Genomic DNA, 25,575 nt, shown 5'->3' on the forward strand with positions numbered 1-25,575 from the left:
TACCCAAAGTCTTCCTTTAATCCCGACGTGGTGCCTAGGGCAAATAGCAGACTTTGCAGTCATAGCCAGCCTTGTTTAAATCACTACTACTCTGTTTTAATTGATTTCAGGTAAAGCAGTTAATCTCAGCCAATGAAATTACATCTGAGTGGTGAGAGGTGCGAGGGGGTATACTCAGTGATTTCTAGTTCTTTTCCTTTTGAAAACTTCCTTGTAAGTTTGACGTCTTTCATGAGGCTTCATTGCTCACATTGATTTTTTTTCCTCTTAAAACTCTTGGCATTTTCTTTCTGCACTGACTCATCTGGCAAATAATTTTATTTATAATCTTTCTCCCTAGTAGATTTTGAACTATTAAAGCTAGAGACCATGCCTTATAAGGCGTAATACTCCTCATAGTTGCTTGTGCTTAGATCCTCAGTGAGTATTGTATGTGGATTTCCCCCATATGTTGTAGGACCCGGATTTATAGGGATGTTGTAGGATACTTTCCAGAGTTGATGATATGCAGTGACCATGGCCTCCCCTAAGCTCCCCCTGAATGCCACTTAATTACACCTGTGGGGTCGGCTGCTTAAGTAGGTAAGGCTCTGTTCCCCTAGCAGCTCTTTCAGTCATAATCCTTCATCATGGCTGCTCCTTGAGATGGTCTCTTGTGGGCCCCTCATTGTGTGTGGTGTGAGCCCCCTCAGGTAGTTCAGTGGCTGGCATCCTCAGGGGTTTGCCCAGTTTTTGCTTGATGTAAAGTGCACAGTGAATGCCAGAATACCCAGTTCATGCTAATGTATAGGGGGTTTTATCTATTTATTTTTTCATTGATTATAAAACCTTTTTAAATTTATAAAATAGGACTTAAGAGTATTTTTCTTTTATTAAATGTTAATAGCCACACTCATTTACGTTTTGTTTTTAGAAGCTTCCAAGGAATACTGGGTGGCTGCCATCGCAACATGATTCAATTTGACTTAGAAGCATATCTTGGGTGTGGTATTTGATGTTAGCAACATGACATGAGGATGCTCAGACAAAAATGGATAGCATTGTACTGCCTCCAGTGAATAGTTACGCTTGAGTAAAGTAAAATGTTGTTAAAATAACTAGCTTTGGATGGTGAAAATAGAAATCGGGACAGTGCCTCAAGGATTCCTTTTATCAGTTCAGTTCAGTTGCTCAGTTGTGTCTGACTCTTTGCGACCCCATGAATCACAGCACGCCAGGCCTCCCTGTCCATCACCAACTCCCGGAGTTCACTCAAACTCATGTCCATCGAGTTGGTGATGCCATCCAGCCATCTCATTCTCTGTCATCCCCTTCTCCTCCCGCCCCCAATCCCTCCCAGCATCAGAGTCTTTTCCAGTGAGTCAACTCTTCGCATGAGGTGGCCAAGTATTGGAGCTTCAGCTTTAGCATCAGTCCTTCCAATGAACACCCAGGACTGATCTCCTTTAGAATGGACTGGTTGGATCTCCTTGCAGTCCAAGGGACTCTCAAGAGTCTTCTCCAACACCACAGTTCAAAAGCATCAATTCCTTTTATCAGCGAAGTAGTATTTCCATGGAAGTTTTCATCTGAGGTTGTTCTTGGGGCAACTGGGCAAGCATTACTCTTTTGACATCTTAAATACCTTGAAGCTGGACCTCTCATATGCTCTCACAGGCTCAGAGCCCCAGGAAGAACACAGCACATCTGGGCAGCCTTTCTGTGTGGTTCAAGGTAAAGTTAGTACATCCTTTATAAGGTAGCACGAGGGCTTCCCTGATAGCTCAGATGGTAAAGAATCTGCCTGTAATGTGGGAGACCCAGATTCGATCCCTGCATTGGGAAGATCCCATCCCTGCATTGGGAAGATCCCCTGGAGACGGAAATGGCTAACCACGCCTGTATTCTTGCCTGGAGAATTCAATGGACAGAGGAGCCTGGTGGGCTACAGTCCATGGGGTTTCACAGAGTCGGACACGACTGAGCAGCTAAACTTTTAACACTTGTAGATAACATGATAGAGTGATCAGTGGACTAGGTGGCTCTTGGTACCCTGGGAGAGGGGTGTGAAATTATGAGAATGTGGCTGTTGGTAATAAATCACTTCATCTAGAGAACTATGAGAGCATTTTAGAGTAGTGAGCTTGAAAAAACACTAGGTGAGGGCCCCCACATTACTTCTGTGCGTGCACTTAATGTTTCTAACAAGGAGATAGATTTTAGAATTGTCTGGAATCATTTATCCTTCTGTTGTTGCAAAAATAAATTAGCAAGTCAACGCCCCGTTATTTATTTCTCCCTAACACACTGATAGAGAAACTGCTCCCTGTCATCGCAAGGCAGACTCATCCATTGGGATGATTTTATTCAACCTGATCGTTTACTGAGGGGTTTTTGTATCAGAATGGGCAAAGTCTGCCTTCAGACTAGGCAGTAAGAGTTAACTGCCTGCTGTGTTTCCTCTTTCTAACAGGAGCACTTTAGCAATGCTAATCAGTTGTACTGATTTTCTGTTTTGATTTTTCCATCATAATTAAGTGAATGATATGGAATGCAATCAAGTTTGACACTAGGGGGTTCATGCAAATGACTATTTTTTTATGTTTAAAATTTTGTTAAATGTAACCACAAGAAATGTTATTTGAAGGTAAAGACTGGGTAGGTAGGGGTAGTTTAACAACCAATTTAGAGTTTTGAATATTTTTAAAATGTCTGTTTCAAGAAGGCATATCTGTGTTGCTTTTTTTTTTTTTTTTTCGGTTGAAATAATGCTGTTTTTAAAGGATTGTGTTTTGTTTTCATGTACACCCTAAAGTGGAAAGATTATAGTCTCAGACAAGATGATACTGCTTAAAAAAGAAATGAAGAAAAATGTTCCTGGAACTTTCTTCCTTCAGGGTAGACACAAAGAAAAAAAGGTACACACATTTACTCCTCAAAGCCTATGAAAGAAAACAAATCAAACAGGGAAAGAGTATATGAAATGCCCTATCCACTTGTTTGATTCCCTATCAGTGACAAGACAAACAAAAGGAAGGACGGCCCATGTTTCTGAATATAGGGAAATGTTGCATTTCTACACTCCTTTATAGCTCATTGGCACATTTGTGAAATGTCTTCTCCCCCTACCATGTATAATATTGGAATTATTTTCTCAAGTGATTTTAATCACTTTGTGTGAATTTGCACCTTCCCTTCTTGATCTAGCAATTTTTTGCTTTGAACATTATATACTTTAATGTAGATTGTTCTAAAACTCAGTTAATTTTCTAATTTTGATTTGGAAAATGCTCCCGGGAATAAGGCTGAGCTACATATATTCAATTTTGCTATAAAATGTACTGATACTTTCCCTTCCATGAACACCACCAGCAACTTTGCGATGCAGTTTGATTTTTCTCTGTGCTGAATTTCAGAAGCAATAAGGAGATGACCGAATTCTGCTTTTTCTTTTTTTTCTCTACCATCCCTGTAGAAAGGTTAAAGCCTTCACAGGGCAGTGCATCAAGTGCAAAGCAAAAAGAGATACCAAATTAACGCTAAAATTTTTGCATTCAAAGAGAACAGACTCTTCCCTTTCCGTGGCAGTTTGATTCATTCCTTCCAGCAGTTTCCAACTTTGTACAGACTAAACATTTCTAATTGGAAAATGGATGGGTTGAGTCTGAGATGGTGACTCAGGATATAAACTTTCCAATTTGGGATAATTGTTTGTGAGTGGCTGGCAGATTACTGCTGCCTGGCTCTTGTTTTGTCTCTGAGGAAAGGATGAAAGTTAAGATGCATACTTCATACTTCGTTGAAACAGAATATTTACCTGGTATAGATAAGGCAGTGAGACAGAGATGTTTGCCGTGCTTATTTGTTACAACCAAATGTAGTATATGAAAGGATTACTTTTTTGATGGATGAGAAAAACATTACAATATATGATGTGTCTTCAGCTGTGAAATGGGGATGGTAAAAATGCCTACTTAAGTTACTGTGTGGATTAAATAGATAATTCACGTGAAAGGTTCAGTACTGTGCCTAGCACATAGTTTAATCAGTCAGGAAATGTTCACTGTTGTTGTTTATCATGTTCATTATCGTTACTTTTTATTTATTCCTGTTAAGCAGAATAGCTTCTTTAATTATATAATGTTAAGCTTCAGATTTTACAACTTCATGATGATTAGCCTGTGAGAAACATCTGTAATCTGAATTAATTTATAAGCCATATTTTGGCTAGTCATTTATGCTTTGTATGTTGGAATTACTTCGTGATGATTAGAATCCCCCTTTTAAAGATTTTACTACTTCTCATAGTGGCTTACACTATCTTTTAATTATCCTATGAATTCATGACATTTATCCATATTCCAGATCAAACATTTTCTTTTGTTTTGGCCTTTGTGGATTAGAAATAGATAACCTGTCATAACTAGAGAAGGAAATGGAAACCCACTCCAGTATTCTTGCTTGGGAAATCCCATAAACAGAGGTGCCTAGTGGACTATAGTACTAATACACTATATATACTTGTGCTTATAAACAGTTTTGATTTTAAAGAATCTAATGTTGCTTCATTGTTCTGTTTTCTTGAATTTGAAGGATAAACTGTTTCCTAAGGCTCAGTGTTTGCCAGTATTGTTGTTTATTACTTATTTAAGATATTTTAAAACCCCAAGATTATCATTCAATAAATTTTGTTCCCAGATACTAAAACCTGGTAACCTCATGGTGTGGAAAGTTAGTATAACGTCTCAGAATGCCAGCTCTCACCCAGAAAGTAACTGCTGGGCCCCATAATCTGGTCAATTTTTACTAGTTTCACTGGTTTACCAACAGGAAGGCTAATGCTTGCTTTCTTTTTAATTTGCAAATGTATCACCTTTTTGGAGGGAGTTGCGTGGCATGTGGGATCTTACTTCCCTGACTAGGGATCAGCCCTCCCCTCACCCCCTTCACTGCCCACCCCTTGCATTGGAAGCGCTGATTCTTAACCACTGAACTAACAGGGAGGTCCTGGATCAGCTATTTCTAATTCCATGTCTATTTTTATAATTATTATATGAAGCCATTTCACATAGTGAGACAAACTTCCTCCTCATTAAGTGCCAACTTCCCCCTCACCATGGCCCTCCCTTGCCTCTCAGGAAGAGAGCTTCTGTGCTTCCATCTCCATGAGTGGCTCACCCGCCACTCAAGGGGCTGTAACAGGCGTCCCTCCTTGCTCTGACTCCCACATTCAGTCACCAAATCCTGTCCATTTCACCTCCTGAAAAGCTCCCAGATTCACTCAGTTCCCCGCAAGCCCAGTGTTACTTCCATATTTCAGCCTCAGTCGCCTCTCACCTGACCTCCCTCTAGTAGTCTGCACCTGCAGTTCATGCTCCCTCTACAGCCATTCTAGAGGAGATCAGTCCTGGGTGTTCATTGGAAGGACTGATGCTAAAGCTGAAGCTCCAATACTTTGGCCAGCTCATGCGACGAGTTGACTCACTGGAAAAGAGTCTGATGCTGGGAGGGATTGGGGGCGGGAGGAGAAGGGGACGACAGAGAATGAGATGGTGGGATGGCATCACCGACTCGATGGACATGAGTTTGAGTGAACTCCGGGAGTTGGTGATGGACAGGGAGGCCTGGCGTGCTGTGATTCATGGGGTCGCAAAGAGTTGGACACGACTTAGCGACTGCACTGAACTGAACTACAGCCAGTAATCTTTCTAATGTCACCCTGTACCCTTCCCTAGCTCTCTGTAATCCTTGGATGAGGTTCACATACTTTGCCATGTCTTATAAAATCCATGGTGATGTGCCCCCCACCCCATATCTTTCTCCAGCCGAGCTAATTTGAGCTCATTAAGTGTGCCTGATCTTCCCTCACCTCTGTCCCCTCTGCCTTGAACGTTCTCCTCCCTCTTCTATCTCCTTTGTGGGCCTAACTCTTCTGTAGATATGTTGCTATTTGGTTTTCCTCTTTTGGTCTTTCCTCCTCTCAGCAATAATACCAGGTTCCCTTTTTCCTAATACTGAACTCCAAACACCTCTACACTTTTTATCTGTACACCTATGTAGAAACCTCTATAAAACAACTGGTTTAGTTTCTGTTCAGCAGATGGTGGGACAGAAGCACTAAATATAAGAAATGTGTGTCACGATTACTAAATTATAAAGATCGTAGTGGGCAGGAACAAGAACTAGATCTGTGTTTTACGTCCAGTGTTTGCACAGTGCCTAGGATAGAGTGGCCATTCAATGAACTTTGAATGAATTACTGAATGACCCTCAGTTTAAGCCTGAGGTGCCTCTCTCTTGAGTCAATGGACCTTCTGTTCCATTATTTATCCTCTAGGACAAAGGAGGCCAGATTCCTCTGTGTGCCCTCTCCTTCCAGAAGGGAAATATGCCTGCTGAGAGAATCTGGAAGCCTGTGTTGCCCTGAGTTGTTCTGGTAGATTCCTTTAATGTCGGCTGGCATGGCTGAGAAGGGCTTTTGTTATGGTGGCAATTAATGATGATTTGCACTTTTTAGTAATTTACAAAATAGTGGCCATCCTGACAACATAAGAAATATCTCTCTCTCCTGGACCATGAAAGCTGGTGACCCATCTATTTAAATCTAAGACTCGTTATTCTTGTTTCAGCCCTAATGACAAGTGGTACTTTATAGTTACTGTACTGAAAAGAATTCTTTGGGGGTCATTTTAATGCATCTTTAATTTGAATTTCTTTTTCTTGTAGGTTGTTCTTCGGGAACAATGGTTATTTCCTCGAACTCATGCCTGGGCTTTATCTGTTTATTGTTGTGCCACGGGATCAGGATGGCATCATCTCTGAACCTTGAAGACCCCAATGTGTGTAGCCACTGGGAAAGGTAAGAGGTTTGAGAAATTATATTTCTCAGTAGTCTGAGAAATAATTTCTGATAGATTCCTTTGTATGCTCTCAATATTAGTACCACATATAAAATTAGAATTTGAGAAGAGATTATAAAATTGCTTTCATGTAAAAATCGTTCATTATATGTAATAAATTAGATAGTATAATTTACCTTGGTCTTAGAGAGTATATGTTATGTATATTAAGCTTGAGATATTAATTCTAACAGAGGTGTATTTGTAAAATAGGGGAAAACATTATAGATTCATAGATTGATTAAAATGATCTCCTTGAGGTCTTATCTCTGCTCTGTATTTATTTGCAATAATTTGGTGGAGCTGAACTTATGGCATATGGATTATGGTGGAGCACCTACTTACGCATGGGAATCAATGAGAAATCAGTGAAAGATAGTGTGGAATAATGTCCTAGAGCGTTGAAATGGATGGCATAAAAAGTTATGTGGTAGGTGACCTGAAAGGAAAGACTTGATTTCTGGAGTAACTGGCTAGGCTGCATGGAAGTAGTGTCACCTGACATGTCCTTGAAGACTTGAATAAGACCAGTGGATGACAGTGATTGGCAGGGGTTCTAGGATGGAAGGTAGTTTGAAACCAGTGCCATGAAGACCACTAAGGACTATACCAAAGAAGTCTAGCGTTGATACAATACAGGAGGAGGGCAAGATTGACTACATTATATGAAAGCAAATGATGTAGTCTCCAGATCTGGGCAAACTTACAGTCCCTTTTGGAACACAGAAATAGCACAAACTATCTAGTGATACTGAAGTGCAGTCAAATGCAGTTTACTCTGTTACTTGTCTTCCTAAAAAGTGGGTACATGTTTCTTTATCCAAAATGAACATTGCACTTGCAGGTTTTTCAAACAAATAGAAGGTGTCAAGTACTAGAGAGGAGTATGTAGTTGTAATGGCTGTAAATGCAATGACATTAAACTCTAAGTCTCTTTTTCCTATCACCCTCAGTACCAAGAAGAGTACAGCACAGAGCATGCGTTTCAGTCACTGTGTGACCCATGGAAGGATGCTGAGAGCTGTTTTTCCAGCACAGCAGCTGTGTTATTCTAGGGCATACCGATTCCTCATTCACAGCGTTAGTTTCCAGTGAGGGCTCATCCCCATCTCTGCTGGCAGTATTAGGGCAGGGTAACAAAACGTATTCTCCTGATTGATCAATAGAGTCTTCTATCATTATGAAACTTTAAGTGGAAATATGTATATGTAATAAAGTTCTATAAATTTGATATTAACTATATTATACAGAATTTAAGAGGAGGGAAAGCCTATTATCTTTATAATTTTCATAGAACTTCCCATAAAACACTTCACCAGCAAAGTACATAATATATACGATTATAGTAATAAAAATAAATTGATGAATACATGAATAAGAACATATCAACTTTAGAAAAGGGAGAGTCCATTGGTAGTTGAACTTCTTGGAGGATGATAGCTTTGAAATGGGAGAAAAAAATCAAATTTGTTAGGTACTGTGAAATAAAAATCAAGAGATCTTGGTAATACATTAACTATGGATGAGAAAGAGGCAGAAAAGGCTGAGATTTAGAACCTGCTGTGTGGAAGAGTGGGCGTGTCATTGGACATTGTTGTTGTTGAGTTGCTAAGTCATGTTTGACTCTTTGTGACCCCATGAACTGTACCATGCCAGGTTTCCCTGACCTTCACTTTCTCCTGGAGTTTTCTCAAACTCGTGTCTTTTGGGTCAGTGATTACATATAGAGAGATAAAAGGAAGAGAGCTGATTTGACAGGGAAGAGATTAGTGGTTTTGTCACATTGTGTTGATAAGATCAATTTGAAATACTGGCCTAGATGAATGTTTAACTTTTCGTTTAAAGAAAACATGAAAAAGATACTTCCGTTGGTTTGTTTTTGCATTGCCCACTGGAAAAGACTCTGATGCTGGGAGGGATTGCGGAGGGAGGAGAAGGGGACGACAGAGAGTGAGATGCCTGGATGGCATCACCGACTCAATGGACATGAGTTTGAGTGAACTCCGGGAGTTGGTGATGGACAGGGAGGCCTGGCGTGCTGTGATTCATGGGGTCGCAAAGAGTTGGACACGACTGAGCAACTGAACTGAACTAATCTTATAATTATCATGGACAAAAAGGTCTTATTAAATATAAGAAAGGGTACTGGCTTAGAATAACCCTGTTTTGTTTTGTTTTTTTCTTTCTTTTTCATTGAAGGAGTCCAGTGATCTTGCATGAGTCTCTTTTTTTAACAAATGAATTAATTAATTTATTTTTGACTGTTCTGGGCCTTTGTTGCTGCCTGTGGGCTTTCTGTAGCTGTGGTGAGCAGGGAGACTCTAAACCTAATTTCACTGTTGTACAAGTGTTTGGAGTAACTGAGGAAATACTAATGGGGAAGGAAATTCAATGTGAAAAAATATGGAAATGATGGAGATTTTCTCCTGCCTTTAATTTTGCTATGAACTACTAAAAAGAAAAAGTTGACAGCTACAATCTTCTCATTGATAAATTTTCTGTTATATGGGTAGATAATGATTCTTTGAAGAAAGGTTAAAGAAAAGTAGAATTTGTTTTATAAGAATGGAGAAGAAGAGTATAAATTAAAATGAACAGATAAAGGTGCAGGTGACAGATTCTCCTATATTTTCAAAAACTGAAATGAACTTGAAATGGGGAGAGGAAGATGAGTTTCAGGGACAAAATTTTTGGTAGTAAGACTCAGGAGTACTCATCGTAGATTTTCCTTATACTAAAACCCACCTGTCACCAGTGGTTCCAAGCCATGGAATCACCTGCAGTCTTGCTCCTCAGAGTGGAGTCTTTGTAGCTGTGGTGGCAGGAACCTCACCTGGGAGCTTTTTGGAATCGCAGACTCTCAGGTCCCTCCCCAGACCTACTGAATCATTTATTTTCAAATAAAAGTATACTTCATTTTAAGGCAGTAATTGTGATTCTTAGAAGTTGTGTCCAACTCTTTGCAACCCCGTGGACTGTATAGTCCATGGAATTCTCCAGGCCAGAATACCGGAGTGATAGCCTTTCCTTTTCCAGGGGATCTTCCCAACTTGGAGATTGAACCCAAGTCTCCTTCATTGCAGGTGGATTCTTTACCAGCTGAGTCACAAGGAAAGCTCAAGAATCCTGGAGTGGGTAGCCTATCCCTTCTCCAGTGGATCTTCCAGATACAGGAACCGAAGCGGGGTCTCCTGCATTGCAGGCAGATTCTTCATCAACCGAGATATCAGGGAAGCCCGAAGTAAAATTAAGGATAATTAAATCATTTAAAATACACAAGGGATACTTGTTATTAGAGAAATTCTGAATAGCATACCTTTGGAAAATGAATAACTCCATGAATCATCTGTCCCTTCTCCCCATCTCCTTTCTCTGTTGTGTGAGTTTAAGTATTTCCACCTACAAGGGTTTCTTCTACAGAAGGCATAAATGAAGAGAAACCATTCTCTGCCCAACCTCTTGGGGATGGGACACAGGAGTGGTAATAATTGAAGCTGCATTCCTGAAGTGAGCAGAGATAAGAAATGATAATTATTACCATATTTGATTAAAGTAACAGGATAATTTAGGCAGATAAAATGTAATTAACCACTTTGGAATGAGTCCAAGTGATGATGGCTTCCCCTACCCTGTTCTTTGACCTTAAATTAAATCTTGCTGGGATTCCTCCTCAGATAATACTTAATAGGTTAAAATCATGGTGATGATAAGTTTTCAGTGTGTTTGAGAAGATTAAACAAACAAGCAGGAAATAAAGGGTTTTGCATCTCGAGCCTGAAAATAGTGTAGAATTGGGACCTACAGTTTTTGTACCACAGTTTCACTGCTTGCTTTAGAAGCTTTCGATGTTCTATAGTATCTTGAGAGGCAGCAGAGGTACAGGATGGTGTCTGGGGATCTTGGTGTTAAAGTGCTGGCTCTAGACTAACCATTGGTACCAGGAGCTCAGTGTGGCTTATTTGTGATGAAAATGGGATGGGATTAGACCAGGGGCCCCCCAAGTCCAGGATCTAAAGCCTGATGATCTGAGGCAGAGCTCATGTAATAATAATAGAAATAAAGCGCACAATTAATGTAATGTGCTTGAATCATCCCCTAACCTTCCCCCCTCCCCGCCCCCATCCCAGTCCGTGGAAGGATTGTCTTCCACGAAACTGGTCCCTAGTACCAGAAAGGTTGGGGACCTCTGGACTAGACAATCAAGAAGATCCCTTCCCATTCTGTGACTTTAAGAGCAGCTTCAGATGAACATGGCGATGTGGACTGTTAGCCGAGGTGCTAATTGAATTCAAACAGCAACCCAGGTATTATCCAAAGAAGTAGTGCTAAGGAGCAGGGGATGGCCTCCATTTCTCAGAGACATTTGCCTCCATGGTGTGAGCACACAGCTTCCAGAAAGTGGCCCCTTGGAAAATGACAACTTGATTGTCTAATGATAGGTGGGTACTGAGCAAATTAGGTGCAGTCACAAGTATTTGGCAGTCATAATTTGAAGACTGTTTACTCACAAGGAAAATGCTTATGACATACCCTTAAATTCAAAAAGTAGACTTAAAATTATGTGGCTAGCATGAGTATGAAAATATAAAAGCGAAAAAAGCTAAACTAAAGCTAAAAGCTAAAAACCCCTAGGGATGTTAAGAGAAGTACAGGAAAATGCTGTGGGTAAATAGGTAAGAGTTATATAATTTTCTCCCTTTCTTAAAAATTTGTTTTCCAGATTTTCTGGTGTGATTATAATATCATTAAAAATGAGAAATAAAAAACAGAGATTGTTCAGAAAAGAAAAAGAATGTATGAAAAAGAACAGAAAGGAAATTTGGAATGAAGAGGCTCAGAATCCTTCTTTAAATTTAAGTGGAAACCTCAGAATCTGATCAATGTGAAAAGTAATTTATATTTAGCCTGTTATTCATTAAGTTTGAGACTATGAATAATTCTAATGAGAAGTGTCAAGACTGAAGATAAATACTCAACCATGGTAAAGTTTATGGTTTGATTTCCCCCGAAATGTATATATTTCTCTGTTAAAGTAAAAGCAGGTTATTTTAGCGTTTACGTGCTGGCCTCTTTTAAGAGCCCTTTGAGGAATTACATAGAATTTATTTAATAAATGTTTGGTGAATTGGAACCCTTAATGGTTTAATTACCCTTTTATAGAGAAGAGCTTTTTTATATCCTAAAAGCAGAGAAACATCCTGCAAATGTAAGCTGTTAATGAGCAGCAAATGTCCAGAAGAGGAAATTCATATGCTTTAACATTTTCTCTTATTGAGGCAACCTTCCAGGTTGCAAGAAATTAGTGAAAACACTTTTCACATTTGCTTGTGGAGTCAGCTCCCCCATCATATGCAATGGAAAGTGTTTGGCCAATGTCCCTTAGCTGATTATTGCTTTTGCACTCTAAGGTGTTTGGATCTTAACACTATAACACAGCATATAAAATTATGAGAATGCTGCATCAGATCTAGTTCTAACGAACTAATTTAGTTCAGTTCAGTTCAGTCGCTCAGTTGTGTCAGACTCTGCAACCCCATGAACCACAGCATGCCAGGCCTCCCTGTCCATCGCCAACTCCCGGAGTCCACCCAAACCCATGTCCATTAAGTCGGTGATGCCATCCAACCATCTCATCCTCTGTCATCCCTTTCTCCTCCTGCCCTCAATCTTTCCCAGCATCAGGGTCTTTTCCAATGAGTCAGCTCTTCCCATCAGGTGGCCAAAGTATTGGAGTTTCAGTTTCAACACCAGTCCTTCCAATGAACACCCAGGACTGATCTTCTTTAGGATGACTAACAGAAGCAGAAGATATTAAGAAGAGGTGGCAAGAATACACAGAAGAACTATACAAAAAAGATCTTCACGACCCAGATAATTACAATGGTGTGATCACTCATCTAGAGTCAGACATCCTGGAATGTGAAGTCAAGTGGGCCTTAGGAAGCATCACTATGAATAAAGCTAGTGGAGGTGCTGGAATTCCAGTTGAGCTATATCAAATTTTGAAAGATGATGCTGTGAAAGTGTTGCACTCATATGCCAGCAAATTTGGAAAACTCAGCAGTGGCCACAGGACAGGAAAAGGTTAGTCTTCATTCAAATCCCAAAGAAAGGCAATGCCAAAAATGCTCAAGTTCAGTTCAGTTCAGTTCAGTCGCTCAGTCGTGTCCGACTCTTTGAGACACCATGAATCACAGCACGCCAGGCCTCCCTGTCCATCACCAACTCCCGGAGTTTACCCAAATTCATGTCCATCAAGTCGGTGATGCCATCCAGCCATCTCATTCTCTGTCATCCCCTTCTCCTCCCGCCCCCAATTCCTCCCAGCATCAGAGTCTTTTCCAGTGAGTCAACTCGTCACATGAGGAGGCCAAAGTATTGGAGTTTCAGCTTTAGCATCAGTCCTTCCAATGAACACCCAGGATTGATCTCCTTTAGAATGGACTGGTTGGATCTCTTTGCAGTCCAAGGGACTCTCAAGAGTCTTCTCCAGCACCACAGTTCAAAAGCATCAATTCTTCGGCGATCAGCTTTCTTCTCAGTCCAACTCTCACATCCATACATGACCACTGGAAAAACCATAGCCTTGACTAGACGGACCTTTGTTGGAAAAGTAATGTCTCAAACTACTGCACAATTGCACTCATCTCACATGCTAGTAAAGTGATGCTTAAAATTCTCCAAGCCAGGCTTCAACAATACATGAACCATGATGTTCAAGCTGGTCTTAGAAAAGGCAGAGGAACCAGAGATCAAATTGCCAACATCCGCTGGATCATGGAAAAAGCAAGAGAGTTCCAGAAAAACATCTATATCTGCTTTATTGACTATGCCAAAGCCTTTGACTGTGTGGATCACAATAAACTGTGGAAAATTTAGTTAGGCTGAATTATTACTGTAGAGCCTGGCAGATTACATTTTTTCACCCAAGAAACATCAATTTAGAGTGGTTTCTTTTTCATTCTCATAGCACATGGGGAAAGTTGTTCTGTTTTTGCACATGGGTAATGTGAGACTGCCTAGATGGCAGGTCCACACACAGAGGACACTCATTCACTTTTCTCTCCACTAGAAATGGAATGGAGAAATATTGCTGCAGGCCTCAAGATTCAGTTATTTGCAAGCTGTTGGCTTGTTGTTCAGTCACTCAGTTGTGTCCAACTCTTTGCCATCCCAAGGACTACAGCATGCCAGGCTTCCCTGTCCTTCACCATCTCCTGGAGCTTGCTGAGACTCATCTCCACTGAGTCATTGATGCCATCCAACCACCTCATCCTCTGTAATCCCCTTCTCCTGCCTTTTATCTTTCGCAACATCAGGGTCTTTTCCAATGAGTCTGCTCTTCGTATCAGGTGGCCAAAGTACTGTAGCTTCAGCTTTAGCATCAGTCCTTCCAATGAATATTCAGGGTTGATTTCCTTTAGGATGGACTGGTTTGATCTCCTTGTCATCCAAGGGACTCTGGATAGGGAGGGAGAAGAATTGGTGAAGAAAGGCTTAGAATTTGCATCAACGTGAGCTTCAGGATGCTTCCCAGGTGGCTCAGTGGTAAAGAATCTGCCTGCCAATGCAGGAGACACAGGTTTGATCCCTGGGTTAGGACGATCCCCTGGAAAAGGAAATGGCAACCCACTCCAGTTTTGTTGCCTGGGAAATCGCACAGAGCCTTGCGGGCTACAGTCCATGGAGGCACAAAGAATCAGGCACAACTTAGTGACTAAACCACAACAAACCTCAGGACACTGCTAGGTGTCTGAAGAAAATCTGAATAGCTTCATGTGACATTTCATTCCAAGAAAATTTATATTTCAACAGAGACCTCTTGGTTTACCCAAAAGGAGTTATATCAGAGATGTAGGTGATTGCACACCTGATGCTCATCTGAACCTGTTCTTGCAGGTATCATCCGCTGGAGTAGAAGGAAGTAGTTATGTGAAATGTATGTTAGAAATGCAGAAGCCAAGTGGAAAGGGATCTTCAAGAACATCTCTTACCCCGTTGTTTTACGATGTGATATATCCAGGGAAGTGAGATTCTCTTCTGAAGGTCAGCCAGGTTCTCATTATCAGATCAGGATGCTAATAATCTTGCCTTCTTCTAATCCAGAGGTCTTTTCATGAGGACCTACTACATTTGCCTCAGACCTGTAGAGGATCCCTAAATTTACCTAGAAATCAAGGTGCAATGTCCCAATTTGCAGGTGTCTCCCTGCAAATACACGGAGTTTGGATAGTATGATGAGTTCATGGATGTCTTGTGATGACTGAGAGAGACCACCTGGAGAAAGAAATAGCACTGTGTGTGAGGCCAGTACAGCTTAGCTTTCAGATCAAGAGTTTCTTTTCTTTATCTAACCTGAATTCTTCATGTAGAAATTTTAACCCCAGTCCTTCCATACTTTCTGCGGTTCATAGTTCCTTTTAATGAACTTGGCCTATAGATCTGCACCAAGTGAGTCCATGATTGTGGCCTACTTTTGTTGTTGTTGTTGTTAGCATGAATTAAAGATTTTAGTGGAAATCTTTATGAGACTGCTAAAAAATATAAAACAAATTGTTTTGAAAAGGGGATTCTCCAGATTTTCCTGTAGGCAAGAAATCTAAGCTCTTGAGCATGCAATAAACTGCTTTGAAATAAAGTGAGGAATTGAACAAGGAATATTCTTTATATTTTTTGAATCTTTTCAGCCACATTAGACCCATGGATTGAGTGTTTTTACTATTACAAGACTCTATTAATGAAAATATATTGGAAAACAGACTGCTTAAGTAGCATCTGAGTGTTAGTATGATTATTTCAGGCTAATTGTCTCAGCCATATGTTTAGAATCAGGTTTAAAGGCTTTTTTGTAGTTTCTGTGTAGAGTCTGTATGTATTTTTCCATTACCTGAAAGTAGGGCAAGTGCAAGAAAGAAAATTATTTGAAGTTCCAATCAGAGAAATATACTTTCTGATTTTCCAAAATCAGTAGCAAAATGTACTCAGATTTGCTGATTACACTTATTATTTAATTTTTGAATTGAAAGTTGCTCAGTCATGTCCAACTCTATGAGCTCATGGACTGTAGTCCATGGAATTCTCAAGGCCAGAATATTGGAGTGGGTAGCCTATCTGTTCTCCAGGGGATCTTCCTAACCCAGGTCTCCTGCATTGCAGGCGGATTCTTTACCACCTCAGCTATAGGTATTATTTATTGAGGCCTATGATGAAAACTTTTTTTGAAAGGTTTTGATATCCCTGGACCACAGGGTATGGGATGGAACTAAAAATTACAGAGAAACAGTGGTTATTTTTAAAAAATATTTATTTATTTGGCTCCTTGGTTCTTAGTTGCAGTATATGGGATCTAGTTCTCTGACTAGTGATTGAACCCAGGCCCCCTGCATTGGGATCATGGAGTCTTAGCCACTGGACCACCAGGGAAGTCCGTGTAATGGTATGGTTTTAAATTTAGTAATATCAGGGTTTTGGATGAATAGTAAATGAGAAATTTTTTGAAATTTATAGCATAAACTCTTGTGTTTTAAATATTTTAATGTTGGGACTTTTAGGGTTCAAGTTCGAATAGAAACCCATCAAAACATGGAGCTTCTGTTAAAAGTCAGTGTGGAGTTGTAAGTACAGATAATTTAACCAGTGACTGTTTTTTGGTACAGAGTCTATCTTTAATGTAAGAGAAATACTGACTGCTTCTCTTTTCTCTTCTTTCCAGCTACTCTGTGACCGTGCAAGAGTCATACCCACATCCCTTTGATCAAATTTACTACACTAGCTGCACCGACATTCTGAACTGGTTTAAATGCACACGGCACAGGTAATTGAAACTCAGATGTGTTTATTTATTAGGCATAGTGGAATGCAGTCTGACACAGTCAGAGACATTAAACACTTGAGAAGGTGGGCCCATTCATAGAGTGAATAGCTATTGAGTGCGGGTGGTTGTTGTAGCCATGTTCCAAGCTGCAGGAGATATGGAAACAGAAAGATTGTCTGTCCCTCGAGGAACTTACACAGAAAACATCTACTGATTACCATCATTTGATTAGCTGAAGTCACCCAGCTGTTGAGCAAAACTGGGGAGACACTCTTAAATATGGATATCACCAGATATCAAAAAACTCTATCTTAGCATATGTTTCTATTTGAGCATCTAATTTAATTTAGACTAACTTAAATTTGAATTAAATTTAAGAAAAATAAGCCACATGTTTATTTTTTCTATAAATGTGAAAACAGAAAACAAAAACACTATGTTAAATCATCATGTTACTATAGAAGAAAACTGTCTTGATTTCATTAGTAAAATCCTTATTGTCTAGGTTGTGGGTGGAATGTGGTACCTGCTGATTTATGCTGCACTAAACGATGTCACGCTCATTATTATTCCTGAGGAAAAACTTTCCTTGACTGCTCTGTTTAAACCAGCATTCCTTCATGTCACAATCTATTCCCTTACTCAAGTTTTATTTTTTGACAGCATTTAATCATTCAGTTCAGTTCAGTCACTCAGTCGTGTCTGACTCTTTGCGACCCCATGAATCACAGCACGCCAGGCCTCCCTGTCCATCACCAACTCCCGGAGTTCACTCAAACTCATGTCCATCGAGTCGGTGATGCCATCCAGCCATCTCATCCTCTGTCGTCCCCTTCTCCTCCTGCCCCCAATCCTTCCCAGCATAAGTCTTTTCCAGTGAGTCAATTCTTCGCATGAGGTGGCCAAAGTATTGAAGTTTCAGCTTTAGCATCAGTCCTTCCAATGAACACCCAGGACTAATCTCCTTTAGGATGGACAGGTTGGATCTCCTTGCAGTCCAAGGGACTCTCAAGAGTCTTCTCCAGCACCACAGTTCAAAAGCATCAATTCTTCGGCGATCAACTTTCTTCATAGTCCAACTCTCACATCCATACATGACCACTGGAAAAACCATAGCCTTGACTAGACGGACCTTTGTTGGCAAAGTAATGTCTCTGCTTTTTAATATGCTATCTAGGTTGGTCATAACTTTCCTTCCAAGGAGTAAGCATCTTTTAATTTCATCGCTGCAATCAGCATCCACAGTAATTTTGGAGCCCCTAAAAATTTAATCATTACCAGCCATTATTTGATAATATATTTATTTATTGAGTTTATATCTTAAATTATACAGGTCTGTCTTCCCCAGTAGAATGTATATTCCTTGAGGGCAAGAGCTTTATATTCTTTCACTCACTGTGAGCTCTTTCCCCAATGCCTGGTATATAGTAAGTGCTCAATAAACATGTGTTATATAAATAGATCGGTAAATGAATGAAGCTTGAGTTATATGTAAAGATCTTTATCTTTTGGTGTCCTATTTTGTAGTAGGGTAAAAATGCACTCACATAGATTTTTAAAGGATTTCTCCAAATTCTCCAAAACCTATATAGACAAATGATGAGTGATTAGATAAGTAGTATATATGAAACTGATCACTATCTTACCACAATATCATATCACAATATGAAACTGATCACTAACTTATCACAATATCTCAAGTGAAGTAGAGAAGACATGAAGCTTCGGATTCCTTGGAAAAAGTGCTGGTGGACTTAAATGTCCCTTCAATGTATTCTTAGCAAACTGGTGAGTTAGAATAGTATTGCTCAAAATATATAGCCCATGTTTCTTCTTTATTATTTTGGACCTTGTTTTTTATACCTATATCATGTTTCATAGTTTTTTGTATTAAAATATAAATTTTTGATTTCTAATAAAATTGCAGATCAAAAGATGTAACGATGTGATTTTTTTTTTTTACTTCTATATAGAATCAGTTATCGGACTGCCTATCGACATGGAGAAAAAACTATGTACAGGCGCAAGTCCCAGTGCTGTCCTGGATTTTATGAGAGCAGGGAAATGTGTGTCCGTAAGTAAGACGTAACATTTCTTGGAAGTTCATTTATTTTTCCCAGAGTTGGTTTGCATCTGTTGATGGCAGCCTACGGAGTTGGAGATTGAGGCCTGTGGAGATGGGGCATCTTGGATCCTTCCCTTACACTCAGGGCTGCTGTCTTGGCCTGTGTAAGCAGGGAAGCATTCACTATGTCCCTCTGTCCTGTCACAAGTCTCCACATGAAAGTTGCTTGAGGAGAAAGCAGAAGTTATAGAAGATGATTCAAGGTTGGATGCTGCAATGTTCGTTACAATTCTTCAAGAAAAGTCTGTTTGGAAATCAATCAGGGAGTCATTAGAGAAGAGAGCAGAGATGTAAGCTTCCTGCAGCAACTCACCAGAGTCTTGAGTCAGCTTTCGAGGGGCCAGCATGTTCTTTTCTGGTACATAGACTGACTGAAAGGCTTATTAAGGAGCTTTCACAATATGAAACGGCTGTAAGTCTGAATCACAAAGTTGACCTTCTTTATTCATTGTCATTTCTTTCTTCCCTCCCCTCCCCATCTCACTGATTCATTTTGAGATGTCTTGAGCGAAGTTTGATGTTTTCTGATAGACTTTAGGAAATCTTAGAATATCGTGTGGAATGTAGTTTACAATTGTGCTTTCTAACTATTGTGTGTAGGACTCTTGGAGACACTTAAGGTAGGTATTATTAAAAAAAGATTTTATTCAAATATTTTGGCTCAACGAAAAGCTAGAAGGACAACTTTGCTTTCTGAGATGAGATGCTGGTATTGAGTAGTAAAAAGAGACAGAGTTCTGCTCTAACGTGGAGGCACTAGAAACTTCTGATCATGTCTGGGCTTAAGACTCCGCAGAACTGAATGATAGCACTAACTCGGCCACCGCTCAACTGGGTGGCCTAGGATAAAGCATTTATAAATGGGTTTATAATTTTATTAGAGGCTAATTTGCTCTAAATAGAGAGAGGGCTTGGACCAGTGTATGTATCATCTTCCTTCTAACCTTTGGAATTTATTCTTTATATAGAAAGGGTGTAGTGTTAGTCACTCAGTCATGTCCAACTCTTTGTGACCCCATGGACTGAAGCCCTCCAGGCTCTTCTGTCCATGGAATTCTCCAGGCAAGAATACTGGAGTGGGTTGCCATTCCATTCTCCAGGGTATATAGAAAGAGTGGTATCTCAAATGTGATTCAAAATCAAGGCTATATATGATAATAAATGTTCATTGAAGAGAAATTAGAAAATGTAACTAAGCAAAAAGAAGAAAATACAAATATATTGTGAATGTCTTTTCTGGTCAGTAAATGTACTTCTGCAACAATTTACAAATGTCAGTGTTTATTGCATTATAGATGTTTATTTAACTGATCTCAGCTCTTGAATATTTACATGATTTCCAAGTTTTAACTATTATGGACTACTTTAGAAGATGTCATTGTGATTAAATCTTTGTTCATCTACATAATAATAGGTAAGGATACCTTCAAAGAAGTAGAATTTCTGGGTTAGAGGCATACACATATTCCTAGAATGTTCGGTGTGTTTTCAATTTATACCCCCACCAGCAGTGTAGAATGTCTTTTTGCTTATATGGTTGTGGTGATTTAGTCGTTAAGTTGTGTCTGACTCTTTGCAACCCCATGAACTGTAGCCCGCAGGGTACTCTGTCCATGGGATTTCCCAGGCAAGAATACTGGAGTAGGTTGCCGTTTCTTTCTCCAGGGGATCTTCCCTACCCAGGGTTTGAACCCAGGTTTCCTGCATTGCAGGTGGATTTTTTACCAACTGAACCACCAGGAAAGCCCATCTTTTTGTTTATATCCTGTGCCAATTTTCCTTTTGCTATTTTTCTTAATTTGCATGTGTTTGATTAATAACGGTGCAGAATAAGAAAAATTATGTTTATAATCAAACATCTTTGAGAATAATCGTGTACTGATCTCTGTGGCCTAGGCTGATGGGAAATTTTCGAAGGAAGGCCTTGAATACACACAGTCTGGAGAGTAGGGAGGCCTGGCTGGTAGGGCTGGCCACTTCCCAGACGCTTCAGGGAGACATTATCTTGGTTGGGTTCATTATCTTGCCAGGGTTCAAACCTACAAGCCTAGTTGTCAGCACACTGAGAAAAGAGCTCTATCTTGTGGATTTTTTGTTAATCCAAGTCCTAAGAGTCATATATAAAGTCGGGGTGCTAATTCATTGTTACACAGAACTTGGAGAGGTACTGACACGGAATACTGTCATACCTTCTCTCCTTGAAGATATGACGTGTATGAAACTAAATTTTATTGGCAGCTGATGTAGGGATTGTGGACCTGAGCAAGGTTAGTTAGAGAGAAATTTCAGTGCTTCATGGTTCTAGCCTTCCAGAGCCCAGTGCCTCCATCAGTAATACAGCTAATCTCAGAAAGCAGGGCAATCCCACAGGACCGTCATACCTGGTAAAAATTATTGCCATAATGTGATGATAAAGATATTATAACTCTTCCTTGAGATAAGTCTCATACTAGTCAGTATGACTCCTGACTGCTTGGATGGCCATCTCTAGCATTTGTCACTGAAATTTTTCTTTTCTTGCAGTTTTTCTTTAGATATGTTAATACATTTAATCAGCTCACTGTCTGGTCTCTGAGGCCTGGGAGCTATTTGGTCTCTTTAAGGGTATTTTTGTTTCTCTTCACTCTGATGTCTTGATTTCATAGCTTAACCCCAGAGGACAAGCATGCTTCCGTTACTGCCTTGTTCTCAGGGATGCCTCTGGTACATCTTCTGTTCTCTCAACAGCTGGCACTAGCGAGACACCCTTGTGGATAGAGAAGGAAGAGAGAACACATGATTCTTGTTTCTGCTTTCATAATCTTTTTTTTTTTTTCAACTAGGTTTTGCTGCCAGGCACCCAGCACAGTCACCATTTTAACTGTTTCCAGCAAGTTATGAGAGAAATTGAAACACACTAATTGGTTATAATTTTGGTTTAATTTTGTTAATCAGTTTACCTAGAAGGCAAAAAAAGGATGGTTTCACATAACAACCTATATTAGAAAAAATAGTTTCTTTTACATGGCTAAGGTAGCTCCCCTGGAGAGCAAGTCCCATCTTCCCATTCCTCCCTCCCCCTGCCTCATCCTGCCCAAGATTATTCATTTTTACTAAACTCTCAGGCTGTACAGAAGCTGCTGGTCCACAGAGCACACTTTGGGTAACAAGGCTCTGTGTTCAGAAGACAGACATTTACCATCAGACAGGAAGAACCAAAACAAAAAATGTAGGGAATAGTGTGGTTAGAAGCCTTTCCTAAGAATCTGGTTGGAAAAAAGAATGGATTGGAACATTTTCCAAGAGGAAAATATTGCTAGACATGAAGATGTCTGTAATTCCTTTGTGAGGTTTTAACCTGTTTGTAAAATTACACTTGTAAGGTTATTCATTTTTCAAAGTTCCTATTATTGCCTGATTGTGTTTCATTATTTTTAAAAGCTGGAATGTCATTTATTTTCTTGACTTAAAAAATTGAAATAGAGTTGACATAAAATATGTCAGTTTCAGGTTAGTGATATGACATTTGCATATATTAACAAATAATCTCCAGGCTAAATCTAATAACAACCTGTCAAAATTATTACAGAGCTATTATATTATTAACTGTATTCTTTGTGCTGTATATTACATCTAGGTGGCTTATTTTATAACTGGAGGGTTTTGCTTCTTAATTCCCCTTCACCCATTTCACCCTCAACCCCCAATGCCAGAAACCACTCATTTATTCCCTGTAGCTGTGATTCTGTTTTCTTTTTTTTTTAATTTATTTATTTTAATTGGAGGCTAATTACTTTACATTATTATATTGGTTTTGCCATACATTGACATGAATCTGCCCCGGGTGTACATATGTTCCCCATCTTGAACCCCCAACCCACCTCCCTCCCCATCCTATCCCTCTGGTTCATCCCAGTACCAGCCCCGAGCATCCTGTACCATGCATCGAACTTGGACTGGCGATTCATTTCACATATGATAATGTACATGTTTTAATGCCGTTCTCCCAAATCATCCCACCCTCGTCCTCTCCCACAGAGTCCAAAAGACTGTTCTATACATCTATGTCTCTTTTGCTGTCTCGTATACAGGGTTATCGTTATCATCTTTCTAAATTCCATATATATGCATTAGTATACTGTATTGGTGTTTTTCTTTCTGGCTTACTTCACTCTGGCTTCAGTTTCATCTACCTCATTAGAACTGATTCAAATGTATTCTTCTTAATGGCTGAATAATACTCCATTGTGTATATGTACCACAGCTTTCTTATCCATTTGTCTGCAGATGGACATCTAGGTTGCTTCCATGTCCTGGCTATTATAAACAGTGCTGTGATGAACATTGGAGTACATGTGTCTCTTTCAATTCTGGTTTCCTCGGTGTGTATGCCCAGGAGTGCGATTGCTGGATCATATGGCAGTTCTATTTCCAGTTTTTTGAGGAATCTCCACACTCTTCTCCATAGTGGTTGTACTAGTTTGCATTCAGGTGGGAATAGAAGGAACATTCCTCAACGTAATAAAAGCTATATATGACAAACCCACAGCAAACATTATCCTCAATGGTGAAAAATTGAAAGCATTTCCCCTAAAATCAGGAACAAGACAAGGGTGCCCACTCTCACCACTACTATTCAACATAATTTTGGAAGTTTTGGCCACAGCAATCAGAGCAGAAAAAGACATAAAAGGAATCCAAATTGGAAAAGAAGAAGTAAAACTCTCACTGTTTGCAGATGACATGATCCTCTATACAGAAAACCCTAAAGACTCTACCAGAAAATTACTAGAGCTAATCAATGAATATAGTAAAGTTGCAGGATATAAAACCAACACACAGAAATCCCTTGCATTCCTATACACTAATAATGAGAAAATAGAGAAATTAAGGAAACAATTCCATTCACCGTTGCAACGAAAAGAATAAAGTACTTAGGAATATATCTACCTAAAGAAATGTTTTCATTTTGTTTTTAGATTTCACATACAATTAGAACCAGACAGTATTTGTCTTTTTTATGTCTGACTTATTTCACTTAGCATAATACCCTCTGCATGTCCAACTCTTTGAGGCACTATGGACCGTATGCCGCTAGGCTCCTCTGTCCATGGGGATTCTCTAGGCAAGAATATTGGAGTGGGTTGCCATGCCCTCATTCAGGGGAATCTTCCCAACCCAGGGACTGAACCCATATAATACCCTCTGGATCTATTCATATTGTTGGAAATAGCAAAAGTTCACTCTTTATGGCTGAATAGTATTCCACTATGTCTGTATATCACATCTTTATCCATTTATCCATTGGCAGACACTAGGTTGTTTCCATGTGTTGGCTTTTGTAAATAATGCTTCAGTGAACATGAAGTGCAGATAATCTTTTTGTGTTAGTGTTTTGTTTCCATCAGATAAATACACAGAAGTGGAATTGTTTGATCATACAGTAGTTCTATTTTTGTTTTGAAGAAACTCCATACCATTTTTCATAGTAGCTGTACTATTTTACATTCCCACCAACATTACACGAGGATTCCCTTTTTCCCACATCCCCACTGACGTTTATTGTATCTTGTCTATTTGATGATAGGTGGGCTGCTGTCTATGGGGTTACACAGAGTTGGACACGAATGAAGTGACTTAGCAGCAGCAGCATACTAGCAAATGTGAGGTTATATCTCGTTGTGGTTTTGATTTGCATTTCCGTGATGATTAGTGATGATGAGCACCTTTTCATGTACCTGTTGGCCATCTGTATGTCTTCTTTAGAAAAGGTATTTTCAAACCTTTTGCCCATGTTTTAATCAGATTTGTTTTTTGCTTGTTGATAGTCTTGTGGGTGTTTGCTTTGCAGTAGTTTTTTTAGTTTGATGCAGTCTCATTTGTTTATTTTTGCTTTTGTATTCTTTGCTTTTGGTGTAAATCCAAAGAATCATCATCGAAACCCATGTCAAGGACTTTACACCTATGTTTTCTTCTAAGAGTTTTACAGTTTCAGGTCTTGTGTTCAAGTTTTTAATCCATTTTGAGTAGATTTTTGTGTTTCACTTTTTTGCATAGGATTGTACAATTTTCCCAACACCATTGGTTGAAAAGATTGTTTGTTTCCTGTTTTATGTTCTCGACTCTTTTGTCACAAATTAATTGACCATATATGTCTGGGTTTGTTTCTGGACTCTGTATTCTGTTGCACTGATCTATGAGTCTGTTTTTATGTCAGTACTACACTGATTACTACAACTTTGTAATAAAGTTTGAAATCACAGAGTGTAGATACCTCTAGCTTTGTTCTTTCTCAGGATCACTTTAGCTATCTGGAGTCATTTGTGGTTCCATGCAAATTTTAGGATTGTTTTTTCTATTTCTGTGAAAAATACCATTGGGTTTTTGATAGAGATCGAATTGAACCTGTAAATGGTGGCTTTGGTAGTATGGACAATTTGACAATATAAATTCTTCCAGCCGTGGGCATGGAATGTATCAAATGTATTTGAGTCAGGCTTTATGTATTTGTATCTTCAATTTCTTTCATCAACTTATTTTAGTTTTTAGTGTAACGGTCTTTCACCTCTTTAGTTAAATTATTTCTAGATTTTAAATTCTTTTTGATGCCATAATAAATGGGAATTTTTTATTATTTTCCTGATCACTTTTACAATTAGTATTAGCAATTAATTTTAATTTACTAAAGCTATAAATCCAAAACCTAGTTGTTTCTTGACATAGAAAAAGAACTTATGGTTACCAAAGGGGAAAGGGAAGGTGGAGGGATAAATTAGGAG

General features: G+C 39.3%; 1 protein-coding gene across 2 annotated transcripts in view; it reads left to right on the forward strand.

The window, feature by feature from the left end:
* The window catches only part of MEGF10 (multiple EGF like domains 10), a 187,809-nt gene that overhangs the window by 39,770 nt on the left and 122,464 nt on the right, over nucleotides 1-25,575 (forward strand). For both annotated transcript variants that reach the window (XM_055430492.2, XM_055430495.2), the window contains exons 2-4: nucleotides 6,706-6,838; nucleotides 16,591-16,692; nucleotides 18,666-18,766. In XM_055430492.2, the coding sequence (XP_055286467.2) occupies nucleotides 6,723-6,838; nucleotides 16,591-16,692; nucleotides 18,666-18,766 (319 nt within the window). In that variant the 5' untranslated portion in view covers nucleotides 6,706-6,722. The remainder of the gene's footprint in view (nucleotides 1-6,705; nucleotides 6,839-16,590; nucleotides 16,693-18,665; nucleotides 18,767-25,575) is intronic.

This window comes from Moschus berezovskii, chromosome 8, assembly GCF_049115385.1.
Source record: "Moschus berezovskii isolate FMDL1 chromosome 8, NW_MosBer_1.0, whole genome shotgun sequence".
Taxonomy (NCBI): Eukaryota; Metazoa; Chordata; class Mammalia; order Artiodactyla; family Moschidae; genus Moschus; species Moschus berezovskii.